The sequence below is a fragment of the Drosophila miranda genome, chromosome 3 (assembly GCF_003369915.1).
Source record: "Drosophila miranda strain MSH22 chromosome 3, D.miranda_PacBio2.1, whole genome shotgun sequence".
In the NCBI taxonomy this organism is placed as follows: domain Eukaryota; kingdom Metazoa; phylum Arthropoda; class Insecta; order Diptera; family Drosophilidae; genus Drosophila; species Drosophila miranda.
This window is the reverse complement of record NC_046676.1, coordinates 16,257,020-16,274,562: the sequence shown is the minus strand read 5'-3', so window position 1 is coordinate 16,274,562 and position 17,543 is coordinate 16,257,020. Positions and strand designations below refer to the sequence as shown.

Genomic DNA, 17,543 nt, shown 5'->3' with positions numbered 1-17,543 from the left:
TCCCTTCAAGCCAGAAGCCTCCTGGTTTCAAATTTAACGTGGCTTTGAAGGGCCAAAACTTTATCATCCATCATCTCTCTCTCTCTCTCTCTCTCTCTCTCTCTCTATACAGCTATCCCTTTTTTGTTGGCTACTTTGTCTGCTGCACATATGCAGAAACACACACAAATTTTCTTTGATGCTTTTAGTGTCTTCTTATTAAAAAGTTTTTAATCTTATCTCCAAAAGCTTTCAGTTCTGGCATTCCCCTCTTCTCTCTCCCCTTTTCTCCTTCTCCTTCTCTGTCTCTGTGTCTCCTTCTATGGAGATGAGCGATGCCTGGCAGTGCAGTGGAAAAGTTTAGCCGTAGTTCACTTTGCCTTGCCGCATGTGCATCTTCCTGCAACGAGGCGGCGTGGAGTCGGAGCGGAGTCGGAGTCGGAGAGGCATTGTTGACGAAAGTTGCGACTGCTATTAGAGGTCGTTTAGTTTGCGATTAGTTAGACCAAAGCCAGTTGGACCGTGTGATGGAACGCCGCCTGCCTACGGACGAATGTACGGCAGTACGGACGTACGTGACCAGGCGCCCCAAAAGTTGCAGCCGGAACTTTTGGAGAGCACTTTGCGTCGTTTCTTTGGGAATATTTTCGTTCTAGGTGTAGGGGAAATAAATTAAATTTCAGTTTAGAAAGTTTCAAAAAGGCACAAAACGATGTATGAGATGGTTCCTTGGTTCATTGTATCTCAAATATCCCGAATGTCTGGGGGGGGTGCTTATCCTTTGTCCATCATCCGATTCCGTTCCTTCACGCACGGCACTGCACTCTCGCATCTCCATTAAGCGATTTCCGGGAAATGCAGCGGATAAGATGCAAAAAAGAATGAAGATATCTCCCGGATACGGCTCACAGATTCCCATAAAGCGAGAAGAAGGGTGGAGAGCGGCGTAAAGGGAATTGCTTAATTCCACGACAAACACGCCCAGTGACGACGATGACTTGAGCCAACAGAAAAGAAAGATTTATGCGAGGAGGCAGCAAAAGCAGGGGCAGGGGCAGGGGCACGGACAGAGGCGCGTTGCAAGCGCGGACTCCAGTCCCGGGGATACTCCGCGTGTAAATCCATTCAGTCGGACTTTACGACAATGGGAGTACTGTGAAAATCCAGGCAGCCAGCAAAAAGGCAACGGAGCAGCCATTTTGTCGGCTGCGAATTAACATGTCTAGGCCTGGTCCTGGTCCTGGGTCCTGGTCCTGGTCCTCGGCCTGGGCTGGGCTGGGCTGGGCTGGGCTCTCTGGCTTTATTCAACCAAATACAGATGCAAATGCACACACACACAGATGCACGCGTGCATGCAGATGCTGCAGCAACAACTGGCCCCAAAAATAATTTCAGTTTTGTAGCTTTTACGAGTATGCTGCATGTTTTCCACTTCACAGGATTTTATGTTCCACTACGCTCGCCTCTTGGCTCAAGTGTTGGAAAATACAATTGCCTGGGCACACACACACAAGCACGCATGCACACACAGAGGCAGAGAGTGAGGCATGCAACATTTCCGCATTTGTTGTTTTCTTTGGCTTTGTGGGGCAACGGTGCGCTGTGCAGCCAAATGTTTTTCTTCTCCTTTTTTTTCCCCCTCTTTCCTCTTTTTGCTGAAAAGACAATAAACTGTGTCCATGTGTGTGTGTACAATGCGTATCCTATATAGCGAAAAGATATAGGGTAACAATAGGGTATGCCTGCTTAAGCCAAGAGCTGCTTGATCCACATTTGAATTGAATAAGTTCTCATGTTTTTCCCCCTTCCCACCCCAAAAACAAAAGAGGAAAATTCTGCTTTTTCCGCTAGATGAGTTTCCAGTTTTCACTTTTTCCAGCAGCAGAAAACAGGACTTTATTCAAATCTTTAAAGCGAAGAGCTATTTGCATCTGCATATGCACGTATGTATCTGTATCTGTATCTGTGTCTCGATTTAGGTGTATCCCCTCGCACTTGAGTACTTTATGCATATTTACGTTTTTCCCGGGGCATTGTGTTAGTTTTTTCCCTTGTCTTCATAATTGTTGCTGTTGCAGGTTGGACATGGACTAAAACCTAATACCCTGCCCACCCTGCCCACCATCAGATGCTGCCCCACTGCTACTCTCCACTTGTTGTTGCTGCTAGACACACACACAGGAAGAGTGAGAGTGAGAAAGAGAGAGAGCACTTTGTAGCCATTTTGTAGCTAAAAAGTATCAAATGTTGTGCTAAGACTAGAATGCCACATACCACAACGTCAAAGCCGTTGCTGCGGACAGAGGACTTGGGGGCACGGAAGATGCAATCAACACACAGTCGTCTGAAGCCTAAGCCCCCCCCCCTCCCGCTCAACCTCCTCCTTCCATCTTGCAGCAACAAAAACATCCTTAGCCAGAGGCGACAGTGTGGCAAATAACTGTTTGTGTATGTGTATGCCTCCTCAAGTGTGTGACAAGTTGCCACAGCAACAAAACGAGTTGCAATGGATTTTATTTTATTTCTGGTTTTTTTTACTGCCCAAAACTGTTTCCAACACTTGCCTCCAACCACTCGCAATCCGCAGGAGCAACAGGATTTATATATGAACACGCTATAATATATATATACGTATATAATCTATGTAGAGGGGGGCTGGGGAGAGTATATATAGCCGTATAGTAGTATAGTATTGCTGTGTGTACTTACAACTGTGATGGGATAGAAAGGATTTATGATGGTGAAGAGTAGAATGTGATTTGGCCGTGTAGTCTCGGGACGCTTTCTCCGTAGGTCGTCATTTGACTTGTTCATAAGTGCTTGCTGCTGGTTCTGTTGTTGTGTGGACTGTAAAAACATAGTATAAGTATATATATATATATCATATATCGGTTTATATCGGTTCTCTTGTGAGTTATCAATATAGTTCGAGTACAAGTAGATGAGTATGCGTAAATACGAGTATGCCTTGAGGACGAGTAGGGAGGGAGTGTAGGGTGTTTTTGCGGGTCCAGGAATTACCTTTTTTGGCCAGATACGAGCAGCCTGAAGCCTTTGCCAGGAGTTCAAAGATCTAGAGAGTTATTGTCGGCATTCCGACAATGAGATAAATCTGCTATATGATATCAACGGAAAACTGGAAACCAAGTCGAAAACATTGTGGTATGACAGAGTGAATATTCGACTACCTTTAAGATTTAGCTTCAAATCATTCCACAATTTCGTATCTATATATCTCTCGGCTCTAACGCAACTTTTCCGATAAGCGAGCTAATTTTTCTGGTCTAATGACATTATCAGACCTCCCCCCGCTGAATCCCGCACCGATTTTTGCATTTTTGAGGCTGTTAGTGGGGCCTATGATGCTTTTGAAAAGGCCACATAATTAACAGCGAAACAGAATGGTCTATAGTCTATCGTCTAGCTGGCTGGCTGCAGCAGGCAATGCCAGAGCATAATTTCCGTTTTGTTTTGTCGGTTAGAAGAGGTTTTTATAAATAAATTACGGAATTTAGGTGAACCATGTACATGTCACGTTCAAAATGTCAATCAATGGACGACATTGCGTCGACGGGGGGGACGGGGGGGACGGGGGAGAGTGAACCGAACCGTGAGAGCCGTGAAGTGAATTTCAATTTTCGGAATTTTCGCACACACTGCAGTCGCAGGAAAACAAGATGTGGATGTGTATGTGTATGTGTATGTGTATGTGTGCGGGTACGGACAGGTGTTTGGGCCACGTACAACGCGCATTCGAGCCGATATATTTGCACTAATTAACTCGATAGCGATAGCGATAGCGATAAGATCCCCTCCGCTCTGCATGCAACACCTTGACATTTTCTCAACCCCAAGAGGCAGCTAGTCATTAACTAATTGGGTTTCCCTAGACTTTAACTAGCTTTAAGGACGGTTTCTGTTTTTGTTTTTCAAGTAATTCCAAGTAGATCCGCGCAGAGTGGCGCTCTCTCTTAGCCCTATTTTGTTTATTGTAGCATCCGCTAAGAGCCCCCAAAGAGGTGGGGCTCTCTGTTTTCATTGCCATCTAAGTTGTGCAATTAGGTTAATGGATCGTCAGGTGCTCGTCCAAGTTCTCGTTCTCTATGGGAAAACGTGCGCACAGAGAGTCCGAAATGCTGACCCAAATCGAAAGTGGAAGTGGCATTCGCGGCATTCGCGGCACTCGGGGAACGGCCCAACAGCCAAGGTGCCAGAAATACGGTTTTCACGAAGAACTACTTCTCCCCAGATACAAATATCTATTGATCCACCCGCTGGCAGCATCATTATGTACGGATTTATGGGGGAGACCTCATCAGAAGATGGTAATCCAATATCTAATACCCACAGACGGATGGACAGACGGATGGACAGACGGACGGACGGACAGTTTCCTCCTTCAGGCAAAGCAGACAGCGTCCTTGGCTCACCCAAGGGTTAATTCAAATTTCAACAACTTTTTTTACACACAAAAGAAAATCCCGGAAAAACTCAGAAACGAAGGAAAACATTTGTTTTCTGTCAAATTTTTGTGTTTCTTTTTTTGTATAATAATAATACTCTCTCTCCCCTCTCCATCTCTCTCTCTCTCTCTTTCGTACACCATGAATATTTTCTTTTTCCCTTTTTTTCCACCCCCGCCCCCACCCACACGCGCAGGCCAGGAAAACTGTTGATTAAATTACAACAACAACAACAGCAACGTACTAAAATGATTGATGGCTGGATGGATAGATTGACGGACGGATAGATAGATAGATAGATGGATAGATAGATAGATGAATGGTTTGTTCGGTTGTTATTTGGGGCTTAAGTGCATTCAGCATTGAGGAGATTTCCTTCCCGATTTTCCCCCATTTTTCCTATGAAATTTGTACAATTTGTAGTCGTATTTTGGTTTTGGTTTTCTTCTCTTTTTTTTTTTTGGTGTGGGGGGGGGGGGAAACATTTGAAACATTTTTAGCACAGCGGCGGACGAATGAAAATAGTCCCCGCCGCAGAGAGAGCAGAGAGGAGCAAAAGCAAAAAGCAAAAAAAAAAAGCTGTGACACAGGCCGTGCTGCAGCGGTGTGGCGGCGTGGCGGCGTTGCGGTGGTGCAGTGTCGCGGCTACATACCGCACCGCATTTCAACTCGAACCGCAACGAAATGAAGATGAATTACCCACCGAAAATCCCGCCAGCCCAAGGATTCAAAAAAAAAACAACGACGACGACGATGTTGTCGGTTCATGCAAATCGCGAATTGCAAATCACAAATAAATTTCGCTTCGAGAAATTTGCACTCAGTCGATCAAACGGTCGCCTATAAAGTGCAGTCTCACCCCAGCATCCACGGCAGATACAAAGATACATAGATACACAGATATAAGTGCGTTTGCCAAGAAATAAAAAAACCGAAAAAGAAAGATGCGTCTGCAGTCGCAGCGTAGATGCAGATGAAGAAATTGCCGCTGCCGCTGCCGCTGCCGCTGCCGTGGCGTGGCGTGGCCCGGCCTGGCCTGGCCTGCCTGGCAATCGCAATGAACTGCAAGTCGACAAAATCTCAGATAAAGAATCGGGAGGTTGTAAAAATAGCAAGAAATATAGCTGTAGAGTCAGTCAGTCCGTCAGTCCGTCAGCCAGAGCCAGAACAGACGAGAGTCTGTCGACTGGGCGCCCCATCATCCCATCGACATTTATCAAAGTGTCCTCGCAATGGCACTGGCACTGGAATGGTGTTGGCGTAAGGATGCCCAAGGATGTGCCACACGATGGGGGAATCTTCACACTCTCTCTGTCTCTGTCTCTGTCTCTGCCTCAGATGATCCATCTGCAACATTTGTTCAGCTCATTTGCCGCCTGTCCCAGGTGCTGGCTAATCAAAACAGCTCCCAAACTGTCCATCTCTGTCCCATCCATCGGGCAGGCAGGCAGGCACATGTTGCTGCCCTTCATTTTTGGCCAGAACTCAGAGAGCGAGAGATATGCCTGAAACAGAAATGTCTGGCGACAGCAACATGAGGCAGCATTTGTTACTCGCAATTAGATGCACTATACTCCGCGCGGCAGTCGTGCCCCAGGGACACACAGACAGACGGACAGGCAGACAGATAGACAGACAGACAGACGAGAGACGAGAGTGCCCGGCAAATGTCGAACGAAAATTGCACATAAAATGCAATTTACAAAATGTTTTCTTCAACGTTTTTCCCTTGCGAAATTTAATTAAAACAGCAGAGCAGCCACAGAACGGCAACAGCAGCAACAAACGACAGCAACAACAACGACAACAATCATGAAATTAAATGCTGCAGATCAGTGAGCGACAACGGCAGCGGCAGCGCCGGATTGGGCCAAGTAAAAACATCAAAAGTCCAAGTCAAGTGGCGGGCCCCAACAGCACATCAAAAAATGGGGAAACAAAAGCGAAATAGACTCAATTTTCGGTTTTACAAAATAGCCAAAATAATGAAGCAATGTGTAAGTTATAAACGGCGAGTGTGTGTCTGGCCAGCGTACTGCATTTGTATCTGTTGTACGATATGAGTATCTGCGGGATACTCGGCCTCCCCGTTCTGATGATGCTTCTGCTGCTGCTTGTGTGGCAATCAATCATTCTGGCAAAGACAAACCTTTTAGAGCATATCTAGTATATAGAGGAAAATCGCTTATAGTCGTACACCCCCGATCGCATACTATTGGCATTGCTCATCACGAGAATACGAATACGAATACGAATGCCTGTGGCCGCAAACGTCAGAGATCCCATGTTGGCCACTCGCAGCAGGGCATGACATAAGTACCAATACGTGCATATATATCTGTATCTGTATCTGTATCTGTATCTGTATCTGCTGGCTGCTAAATCTCTTGGTAACAAAACCGAACGGCAATTGCTCTGGACCCGTACCCGCACCCGTACCCGTAACAGATTCACCATTTGGCCAGATCTCTTATCTCAGTTAGCCACGCTCATTAGACACGGCGGGTCGGCGATGGATGTGCCTGTGGCTGGGGGTGGCACCTCCACGAGCACGTGGAGCATTGAAAATTGTCATTAGTTCGGCGTTTGATTTTTCCGTTCCCCACCCAAGGAGGGTGGGGGGCTGTCTGCCATGAGTGTACAAACAGTATGTGTGACGGGGGGATGGAAAAAGTATTGTATGTGCTTTGGTTCCTAATGATTTTCAATTAGAGTTTCAGTCGGCTGACACTTTTCCACTTTCCCCGCCTCACTCACGCACTCTCGACCCCCGCCTTCGGCCGGGGATTAAGGCCAGCGAATGGCTGTGTCTATTGATATTAAAGTTTATGTTTGTCTGGTTTCAATCCCCTGGATGAGATTTGAGCCAGCGAAACGATTGTATGTACAGATACAGTATGTATCTGGAAGTAACATTTGAGACACATCTCTGTGCATCATCGTCCCCTCTATATCTGATCATTAGGGAACCCCTGGGCCCGATACGAGAGGGAAAAACTCAAGAAGGCCAGACACCCACCCTGCCAGCCATAAATCCATCTATCTTTTCAACAAACTCTGCTGTTTGCTATTCGCTTGTTTGCTGTTTGCTGTTGATTTGCGTTTTCGTCATTTTAATGTCAGTTCAGTTGACGGGCCCAGACCAGACCCCCAGATACTCGCACTGCTCCGCCCAGACAGATATTCAGATAGATGGCGGAGAGAGGCCCGTGGCCCGTGGTCCGTGGTCCGTGATCCGCACGCGTTGATCACTTATGACAACAGTTGGCTCAACGCGTCGACTCCGCTTCGGGGGCATGTAATTTATGGGGAAAAATCTTTTGGCCGCTTCAAACATAAAACAAATTTTCTGTGCTCTGCGCCGCTTTTCATGTGAAAATTCATCTGTTTTTGGGGGAGCTCTCCTATTTCTTTTCGTTTTCCCATTCTTATTTTGGTTTTTCATAATTTCTTTATTTGTGGAAAATGCTTTTAAATGCGCATAAAAATATGTGCCTGCGAGAGGGGTGGGGATGGGCGGGTGGCTGGTCGCTTCGAATTGATTGCCAAATGGCGGAAATGTATCCGTAAGATACTTCGTACAATTGAAGAAATGAGTCGCGAAACGCGAAGGGGGCCAACTATTTGGGGCCCCCGTTTAATTAAATTTAATTTGCTAAAACTAATTTCAAATTGCGTAGAAACGCAAAGTAAATCGTACATTGCATATGGGAGACACGGGGAGCCAAGATTTATTTCTATTTATTTCGGTTCCGCACTCCCTCCCTCCCCTCCACTCGCCGATCTGCTCCTTTCTGCCGCAGCAATTGAATAAAATGTACGGAAAAATGTCAACAAATCTCAGAGATTTTCACTCAATCTGCGTCTGTCATGTGGGAATGATGGGGATGAGGCGCCTCAGGGCGAGGCGGGCGGCAGGTTGCGGCTGAGGTGCCACGGAAGGGGGCACATACACACACCACACCAGACCACACATTCCTCACTGCGTGTTCACACAATTGAAATTTTCCTCATTGTGCGGCTGCCTCTCCCTCCCTCTCTCTCTCTCTCTCTCTCTCAAGGTGTTTCAATTTCTTCATCACGATCATCTCGTTTTGTATCTGGGCGATACTCTTCTGGTAGGTGGTACTGGCACTTTTTTCAGAATTTGGTTGCCTCTTGTTGCAACAGGGAGAGCCGACAATCATTGATGCTCACAGAAAAATGGCATAGTAAAAATAAACACCGTTATATTTGAATTAAATATTCGGGGTTTTGGGTAGAAAAATATTGAAATTAAATGGAACTTACTTTCATATAAACTTAATATAAAACACAATGAAATAAATCCAATATAATCAATTTGTAGGAAAAATATTTCATCTACATATATATAAAATATGTATATTTTTTTTGAATTATGAAATATGTTCTTTTTTTAAATATAAAATATATTTTTACAATTTCCACTCCCGGAATGGAATACTTTTGTGAACAGATAATGGAACGGTACTGCATTCGATGGACCTTCAACACTCCTGAGCTTCCCTTAATCGAAAGCTCTCAAGCTCCCCCTCTCATGGCTTGGGCCTGGATCCCTAGATTGGAACCCCCTCTGTCGAGTGTATTTAGTTCTTCGGTTTCCTTTCATTTCATGGTTTCTTTTGTCTTTTTTGCCCCATCCCCCCATTTCTATGTGGTTTTGTTTGGAGCATTTCTACGTCAATGACGGAAATATTTGCGCTATATTTTTCTATCTTGACAATTGGCAGGCCCAGGGGTGAGGCAGTGGGGGCAGCAGGAGCCGACAAGGCAAAACTAATCAGCAAGATGCGTAATGAAGCCTTTCTAGAGGGAGAGAGAGATGAATATGTACCTCAATATTCATTTTGTAGAGAAATTGCCAGAGGTATAGATAGATACAGTGCGAATTATGTAAGGGAATGGCACGTGCTGACCTACAAACAAATGTATCTGAGTATCTGGAAAATATTAAAGATACTATTCAATTATTGCACGTTTCGTCCAGTGTTTTGTGTTCCTTTTGATCTATTTTACACCGCCCCCAGCGTAGGCCATCCAAAATTCTAGGCCAAATGCCAAGAATCTATATTTGGTAGGGAAACAGGCGTCTGCCCGATTTAACTTGGGCATTTATCATTTTACTTAATGATCAGTTAATGAACTTTTTGCTATTTTGCCAAGCGTTATGGCCCGCATCTAATTAGAGCTCGCAAAAATATCTCAATAAAGTCAATTTTCTGTGCAATTAATATGGAAATGCCTCTGTACACGTTTTTAGGATCCCATAGAATATTAAGTAATGATTTCTTTGGAGTGCCACTCGATGCCCGAAAACATTGCACTTATCTCTGCTCTCTGGCAGTGGCAAACCTCACACTATTCCCAGGGAAAACTTGGAAAACTTCTCGGGGGCACACACTCACGCACACATTTTCCACACACCAGAAATAACTTCATGTAGTGCTAGGGAAATTTACGGACAGACACGAGACAGAGGGATGAGAGACGAGAACGGGAGCAATTGCAGTGCGATAAAATTTTCATTTAGCAGCTTTTCCGAGGCACAGGCACCACCTGCGACGGACGGACGGACGGACGGACGGACGGACGGGGGCAAACAAAAAGCCGCGTGAACTCCACGCGCCAGGAGGTACGAGTGGTAAGAGTACTCCAGGGCAACAAAAGAGGAAATGGGGGAGAAAGGGAGAAAGGGAATAGCCCCGTCGCTCTATTCAAATGTTTACTTTGGCCGCGGCATCTTCATCGTCGTTGGCGGCCACTAAATTACCGAGTCGCATCGCTGGCCCCGTAGCCAAGGAGCCACATCATTACCCATTAGCCATTGGCCCTCCCCCGCAGCCCAACCTCTTGGTTAGCCATAACTATAGACCTTCAATGTGTTAATCATCAAATGGTAAAAACGGCGAAAACGGGAGCCTCTGGGATGTGTTTGTGTAAACACAACAGGCAGCGAGAACTTTAGCGCGCACCGCACCGCCGCACCACCGCACCGCCACATTGCACCACTTTGCACCTGACCCAGTCCGAGACAGAGCGTCCGTCCGTGTATCTGTAGAACCGTAGAACCGATATAAGCAAACGGAACGGAACCGTATCGTTCTCAGCCCCGGCATGCATTAAATATTTGTCAGCAGTTTTGGCAAAGTTTGCCCCCGGGGAGGGGGCCAAGCGAACACATGTGGCAAGCAGATACGACGAGTGCGCTGGAGCGTTCTTTTGGCTTGTGTCACAGCCGTTGCTGTTATTCTTATTGTTATTATCAATATTTAAACACATTTCACTCGGTTGTTGCTTGTTCGGCTTGCTTCTACCTCGGGGTAGAGCCATCCAGGAATCCATTCGGCGAACGGGGACACATGTTCAATGCATAGAAAAGGAGGTGGCCTGCCCAAATGAAACGTGTCATGTTCCACGTCAAAAGATACTTTTTGGGTATCCGGGAAGGAAATGCAATTGAAAACAAACATACAATGATGGTAATTGCTTGCTTCTACTGGAATCTTGTAGGTACTAAAAATATCTCATCATCTTATCTTTTTGCTGATAGGCTGTACAACTTACTTAAATATGCACTTAATTATTGTTAAAAATACACTAGACATGATCTTCACCTTTCGTTGCATTCAATCTTTAATCCTTAATATCTACGAGTATTGTTTATTGAAAGGAACTACTTTGTGCAAATTGGCTTCATTCTGAGGCACTTGTTGGCTGCCTAATGGATTCCTAAGCGTCTGTTTGCATTATAATGCCATTCAAGCTGTTGTATTTCGTTGAATCCTTCAGTGTAAGTATTCTCTACCTATACATCTGGTATGTTCCATTGAAATGCTTTCAAGTGAGATACAATATGCAAAGGTATTGTCATTGTTTTTGTCGCCTCTTCGCGGAGCTTGATCTATTCCATCCGCCATCTCCGCCAATCTCCCATTCCTCTGCCCCGTGCCCCACTTGTTTTCTTGGCTGTTTTCCCTGCTGTTGTAGCCGGGCTTCTGCTGCTCGTCGAATGTACTATCAGTCGCTAAATGTGCCAGGGAACAATTTAAATATTTCACGATAAAACGCGACACAGATAGGGGAAGCGAGAGAGCGAAAGTGATAGGGGGGAAGGGATATTTTTGTTCTGTCTTTTATTGCGTATTTGGTGTGAACGAACTGTCGCTCATTTTGATGCGCCGTTATTCCAACAACGCAAAGTGCGCTACATAAATAAACGCTACCCAAAGTACTGTATCTTTTTTTTTTGTTTTTTTATCTTATTTGCTAGCACGCGAGGTATACGCGCAGCTCTTTGCTATCAATATGGCGATGCATCGGGAGGGAACAACAAAAACCACAACAAATGGAGTTTAAAAAAAGGTATATTATAACAATTTGTGCTATATTCAATGGCCAACAGTTATTTCATTATCGTTGGCAGTGGCATGCAATTGCTTCCGGCTTCGGCCTGGCCATAGAAACTTTTCGACTCCTCTGACATATGGTTTGGAGTCTCCAATCTGCAATCTGTGACTGCTTTCGATTTGGACTCCTATGCGAACGCATTAAGCCGAATCTCGGTCATGAAATCAGTGCAACCTACATACCCACATGCCATAAATTATGTACATTCGTATCGGGCCTGGATGATATATACCATCAAACTTACCTAAAATGAGAAAAACGAAAAAAAGGGGAAAGGGATTAATTTATTGCAATTTATTATTAAGCTGTTGCCGCTGATAAACATTGCACAAATGCCATATGTGTTATTCGTGTAAATTAATTAAAAGTGCTTATCCTACTCCCCCCCCCCCCTCCTCCCTTCGATAGTTATTGAATTCAATTTATGGCCCTTTTCGAGCGGCATTTAAGTGCTGAGAGACAGATAGTTCTGCCCTGATTCGACATTAATAACATGATTAAGTCTATTATTTGTTTGCGTTTACAAATTAATTTCATTTGGTCGGAACAGAGTGCACAGGCGCCCCGGGCAAAGTCAAAACCATAAACAACTCGTTTTTTCCACAACTTTTTCTGCGTTTGCAGCAATAAAAAATATTATCAAAGGCAAAACAAAAAGAAATCTCTTTTCGGAATTGCAACCGCAAGAATAATATTGTATACAAATTACGTATATTAAACAAATATTGCGTTCTACACGTGGCAGCAACCATTCCCGTAGGGTGTCTGTATCTGTATCTGTGTGCATTGATGCAGTTTATTGACTTTTCTTTTGATGCCAAAGCAGCAGAAAATTGTCAAAATGATTATCAAAGCCAAAAAATGGGTATTTGATTGGTTGAACATCTAATTGGAAGGAAACTTCATTTAAATGGTCGGAAAGGTTATTAATTAGCAGAGCCACATCAAAGGTCGTATTTCGTATTAGAAATGCCAATCGGAAGCACTTTTCCTGGCCAGATTATTGAAGGTTCTCTTCGTTTATGCAAATGCAATTTAATTTCAATGGTGCGAAAACCCAACGCTTTAAGTACCATTTAAAAAAATCACACCATATCTTATTGCATATATACCAATATTTAAGAATACATATTGTACATATAAAGCTACCGAAAGGCTAAGCAAACGAAATACGAAAGAAATGCGGACCGGAATTGGGTCACATATACATATGTATGTATATGTACATATGTATAAGCATGAAAAAGGAACAAAATGATTGGATTCCTCATATATTCCTCTGAGAGAATGGGTTGATGCCACAAACTTGATAGGGATTTACAGGGTATACAGCCCCAAGGGCCATGCAATTATTCGTTCAGAGATCGAAAATATTTCGAAGAGAGCTTCACCTCAATTCGATTTGATTCCATCAAAATTCAGGTCGAGGAACATCATATATTTACCAATTCATTTGTATGTACATACATATGTATAGATATGTATCTATAAAGCTGTTGTATATTTTTGAGTTAATTTACTTTTCACAGATGGCACGGCAAAAGCTCAAGTTCGGCAATTCGTTCAGCAAAATCTGAACTTGATAGTAAAAAACAACAATAATATTTTGTATAGCTTTTCGATGAAAAATAATCATTCGATTTGGCTGAAACCTGGCAGAGTTATTGGAGAGTCTCCAGTGTTGATAAGGTGGGAGGTTCGATGCAATACAAGTTGTACAGAGAATGGTACATTACGTACATACATATGTATGTATGTATGTATGTACAGTGCCCTTAAGCGGCTCTGTATGGGGTGCAAAAACTCCCACAGCTGCCTGCATATGCCCTGCATTTCTCATTCGATTTCGCAAAGAAAAAAAGCAAAAAGCAGCTCCCAAACGTGCTTAAACACACGAGGTTTTTGGGATGGAGAGAGAGAGAGAGAGAGAGAAGGAGCGGGAATGCATACATACATTTGTGCTGCATATGTTCATGTGTATATGCATGTTCTCCTGTTGTTTAAATAAAGCCCAAGCACCGTTAGCAACACATACTCGTAAGGCAATAAAAATAAAGGCAGGCCTAAAAAGAATCGTTGGCAAAACCAAAACCGAAAACCACAACAACAAAAAGAAGCGTGCACCGAATGTGCTGCTTTTGCAATACAGTCGTCGTCGTCGTCGTCGTCGTAGTCGTGGACGCCTCTGCTGCAGTGCACATGACTTACGGACGCAAGGTGTATAAAACAAGGTGAGGCATTCGCAGAGAGTGCTCTTCCAGTCAAGTTTCAAATACGACCACAAAAATATCGTTAGTTTGGCCAGAAGAATAGTCAATCAGGGAGATGTGATCAGTAATTCCTCACCTTGCATGAATACACCTTGGACTGAGTGACGCTCGTTTTTGCTTGCATTCTGTTACGCTCTCACGCGTCGAAGAGCCTGCTGCTGGAGCTGGGCTTTTGTAAATTGGCAGCACTGCAGTTACTGTTGTTTCTTTCTTTATTGCTTTTATCTTTTGAACTTTGCCTCACACACCCAAACACACACACACACACCAGTACTGGGACAGAGGGAGGGAAGGAGACAGAGACAGACACGCACGTTTAATTATATTTGGCTGCATTTGTTGTTGTTTTTTTTTAGTGGGTCAGCGAAATTATTTTGTTGTTTCTGTCGCTGTTTGCCTCGTAACTGTTGCGCGACGCGACTGCGCTTTTTATTCGCCTGTGCTGCAGCTGCGCAAAACTGGATTTCAAAAGCAGCAGCAGCAAGCAACAACAAGACTGTCGCTGGGGAGAGGGCTGGGGAGAACATTTACTGTGAAGGTAAACCGGCGCATAAAAAAAGAATAAGAAAGAGGGGATCTGCGGAAGAGGGGGGAAACTGCATTGATTTGTGTTTTTGCTGTTGCACAAAACACGTTTTTGACGGTGCAAAAATTTCCATAAAAGGTGAAGCATTTCCAGAGAGAGAGAGAGAGATCGTCACAAAGGCGCTCTTCAGCAAAAGAGAGCCACACACCACACAAAAAGAGAGTGTATAAAAAAAAGTTCAAGCACCTGCCAAAAAAAAGAAAAGCAAAACGAAAGAGAGCCAAAAGACAAAAGCCGAAATAACAATTCCATTTGTTGTTGCCTTAATTATTTTTTTATCTATGTACTTAGCTGAAATGCGAAAGAGGAAGAGAAGAAAAAGAAGCGGTGGCAAACGCGAGGTGAGGGAGAGAAAAACATTGCGACGCTGGCTGCGCAGCTGGCGCTATCGGTGGCATATGAGCAACTGAGTAATTACAATCGACAGTGGGCCACAGAAGCAGCAGCCGAAGAAGCCGCGAACTATTTTCAAAGAAATTTTGAGAGCAATTAAATAATGGCTTTGATAAACAGTTCTTTTCGGCATAAAAAAGAGAGGGAGAAAACACGCGCGCGAAAAGAAATGTGCTAAAGAAAGCTGATCGGAAGAGAGAGAGAGAGAGAGAGAGAGAGCGCGCGCACAGGCAGCAGAAGAAAGCAGAGCAAGCAACAGAAGCAACCGCAGTCTTGTTCTTTTCCCCTGCCATCGGCATGCATGACTTGAGACGTAGGCAGCGACAGGGGCAGAGGCAGCGGCAGCGGAGCGTCGATGAGTCAAAAGCAGCGAGGCCATAAAAATTGCGCGCCAAATAAGCAGCGGAAGAGCGAGGCGAGCATGGCAATGCGAAAAGGGTTTACGGTAAATGCCAGCCACAGTGGAATGAAGCGATTAAAAAGGAATCGCTTCAGCATTACTAAATAAACTAGACCACAGCTGTATCTTGCATCTGTGGGATACCTGTTAGCTGTTGCTGCTGCGAACATATGAACATGTGCAATTGCCAACTAGAACAACACGTTCACTTGCGACAACGTAGTACGTCATACCCGTGGACGGGGTAAACGATAAAGAAAAACGTGTTTTCTGTTCTGTTGCAACGGTGGCTCGTTGCTATTTATCGCTATACCCACCAACAGCCCCCCAGCACTCCCCCCTCCGCCATGCGACACTGCATTGTATCTGAGGGAAACGTGCCCAGAGAACGGCATGCCAAACCAACTGGAATTGTATCTAATTAGTCTACCGGTCTACTGAAACGAGTAGTTCTATTGTAGCAATAGCAACCGCCTAAGATATTGTATCTCCACGCCGCCCAGCCCCCCACTACGAGTAGATCTCCTGCCGCCACACATTGAGACGCCCCCATTTCGTCGGATTTTCTTTCCCCTCTTCGATCCCAGTCGAATCCATTATTTATCTCCCGACCCCTCCACCCCCGCTGGCCGATAAAATAAATTCAAACGAGACAAGCTTTATGCCCCTCGAGTGCATAAATATACTTTGGGGCTGCGGCAAATTGTCGGCTTGTTATGGTTCCAACAAATTAATAATAAATAAAATACATAATTATCTGTTGACATTAGTGTTTTTTTGTGTGTGTGTGCTTCTAATGTTTTATTCTTTTAAAGGCTATTACGACACTAATGTTCTGTATCTTGATAGATTTTCGATAAAGCTAGACAGAGATCTCAGTAAGCGTGTATGAATATCTGAGTATATCATGTAGATGCCATTAAAAAAATGTATTTGACAGGGTATACATTTTTCGGCTACCATACGGCTAGCCGTGCTTTCCCGACTTAAATTAGATATTAACCTCAACATTTGGAAATCAGTTAAAAGCTTTTCATTTAGTTTTTTTTTTTTCAAGCGTTAGGTTATGGGAAAAACTGTATATTTGTACGGATAAAATGAAGCTTTTGGGGGATTTACTGGCTAATTGAATGCTTTTAATGGCGTATCGCATTTGTGGATAAGAACTCGTATTCTGTATCTGGCAAAGGCTGCATTTTGTCTGCTGTGTGCATTGTCTGCCCTTTTACACCTCACTTCCTGTCGAATTGCAGGCGGCACACAACAGTTCAGCTGTTTGGGGCATTAGTTTTGTGCTGCAATCATTATCGCCCTGTCCCCTGCACTCGCTCGCTCTCTACCTTGCTCTGTTGCAGATACAGATACAAAGCCGAGCATTAAATGAAAAATACTGAAAAACAAAACCCAGCACCAGTCGCAGTACCAAGCCAAAGGCAAAGGCAAGGCCCAGAGCCACACGTCACTTGACGTTCAAGTTCAATAACCTGGCCAACACACACACACACACACACTCAGTTGCAGAGAGAAAGAGAGGGGGACTCACACAACGACAATTACCAAATAATGTGGCCACATGCACATGAAGAAAACGCCGGCAAACGGCATTAAGAAAAAGAAGCAGTACGATGAAGCAGTGGAAAAAATGAAATAAAAACTGAAACCGAACTGAACTGAAAAGAGCTGAACAGAAAAGAAAAGAATAAAATCAAATTGAAACAAAATCTGCGGTCGACGCTTTGCCGCTTGCTTACATAACAGCAAATAATGTTTAAGCAGCGGTAAAGCAAAGCAACGCAAAGTCAGAGGGAAAGACACAGCGGCAGAGACAATTAGAGGAAGCGAGAGAGAGAGGGACAGAGAGAAGGCAGTGCGAGCAGAGAGCACAGAACCGGGAAGAAGTAAAATGACAAACAATAACAAAAGGCATTTCCAAAAAAAAAACAACACTAAAAAAAAAGAGCAACACGAATTACATTCGAAAAGGGGCAAAGCCAAAGGCCCCAAAATAAGATAAAAAACAAAAT

General features: G+C 44.2%; 1 protein-coding gene across 19 annotated transcripts in view; it reads right to left on the bottom strand.

Moving 5' to 3' along the window:
- Nucleotides 1-17,543, bottom strand: part of LOC108159163 (heterogeneous nuclear ribonucleoprotein L) — a 98,662-nt gene that overhangs the window by 73,610 nt on the left and 7,509 nt on the right. For 16 of the 19 annotated variants that reach the window (XM_017292170.2, XM_017292171.2, XM_017292174.2 and 13 more), the window contains exon 2: nucleotides 2,689-2,826. The exons of 2 other annotated variants lie outside the window; for them this stretch is intronic. In XM_017292170.2, coding sequence (XP_017147659.1) covers nucleotides 2,689-2,826 — 138 coding nt within the window. Of the gene's footprint in view, nucleotides 1-2,688; nucleotides 2,827-14,216; nucleotides 14,280-17,543 lie in introns of those variants that run through there. One more of the 19 variants, XM_033392411.1, reaches the window with a different exon arrangement.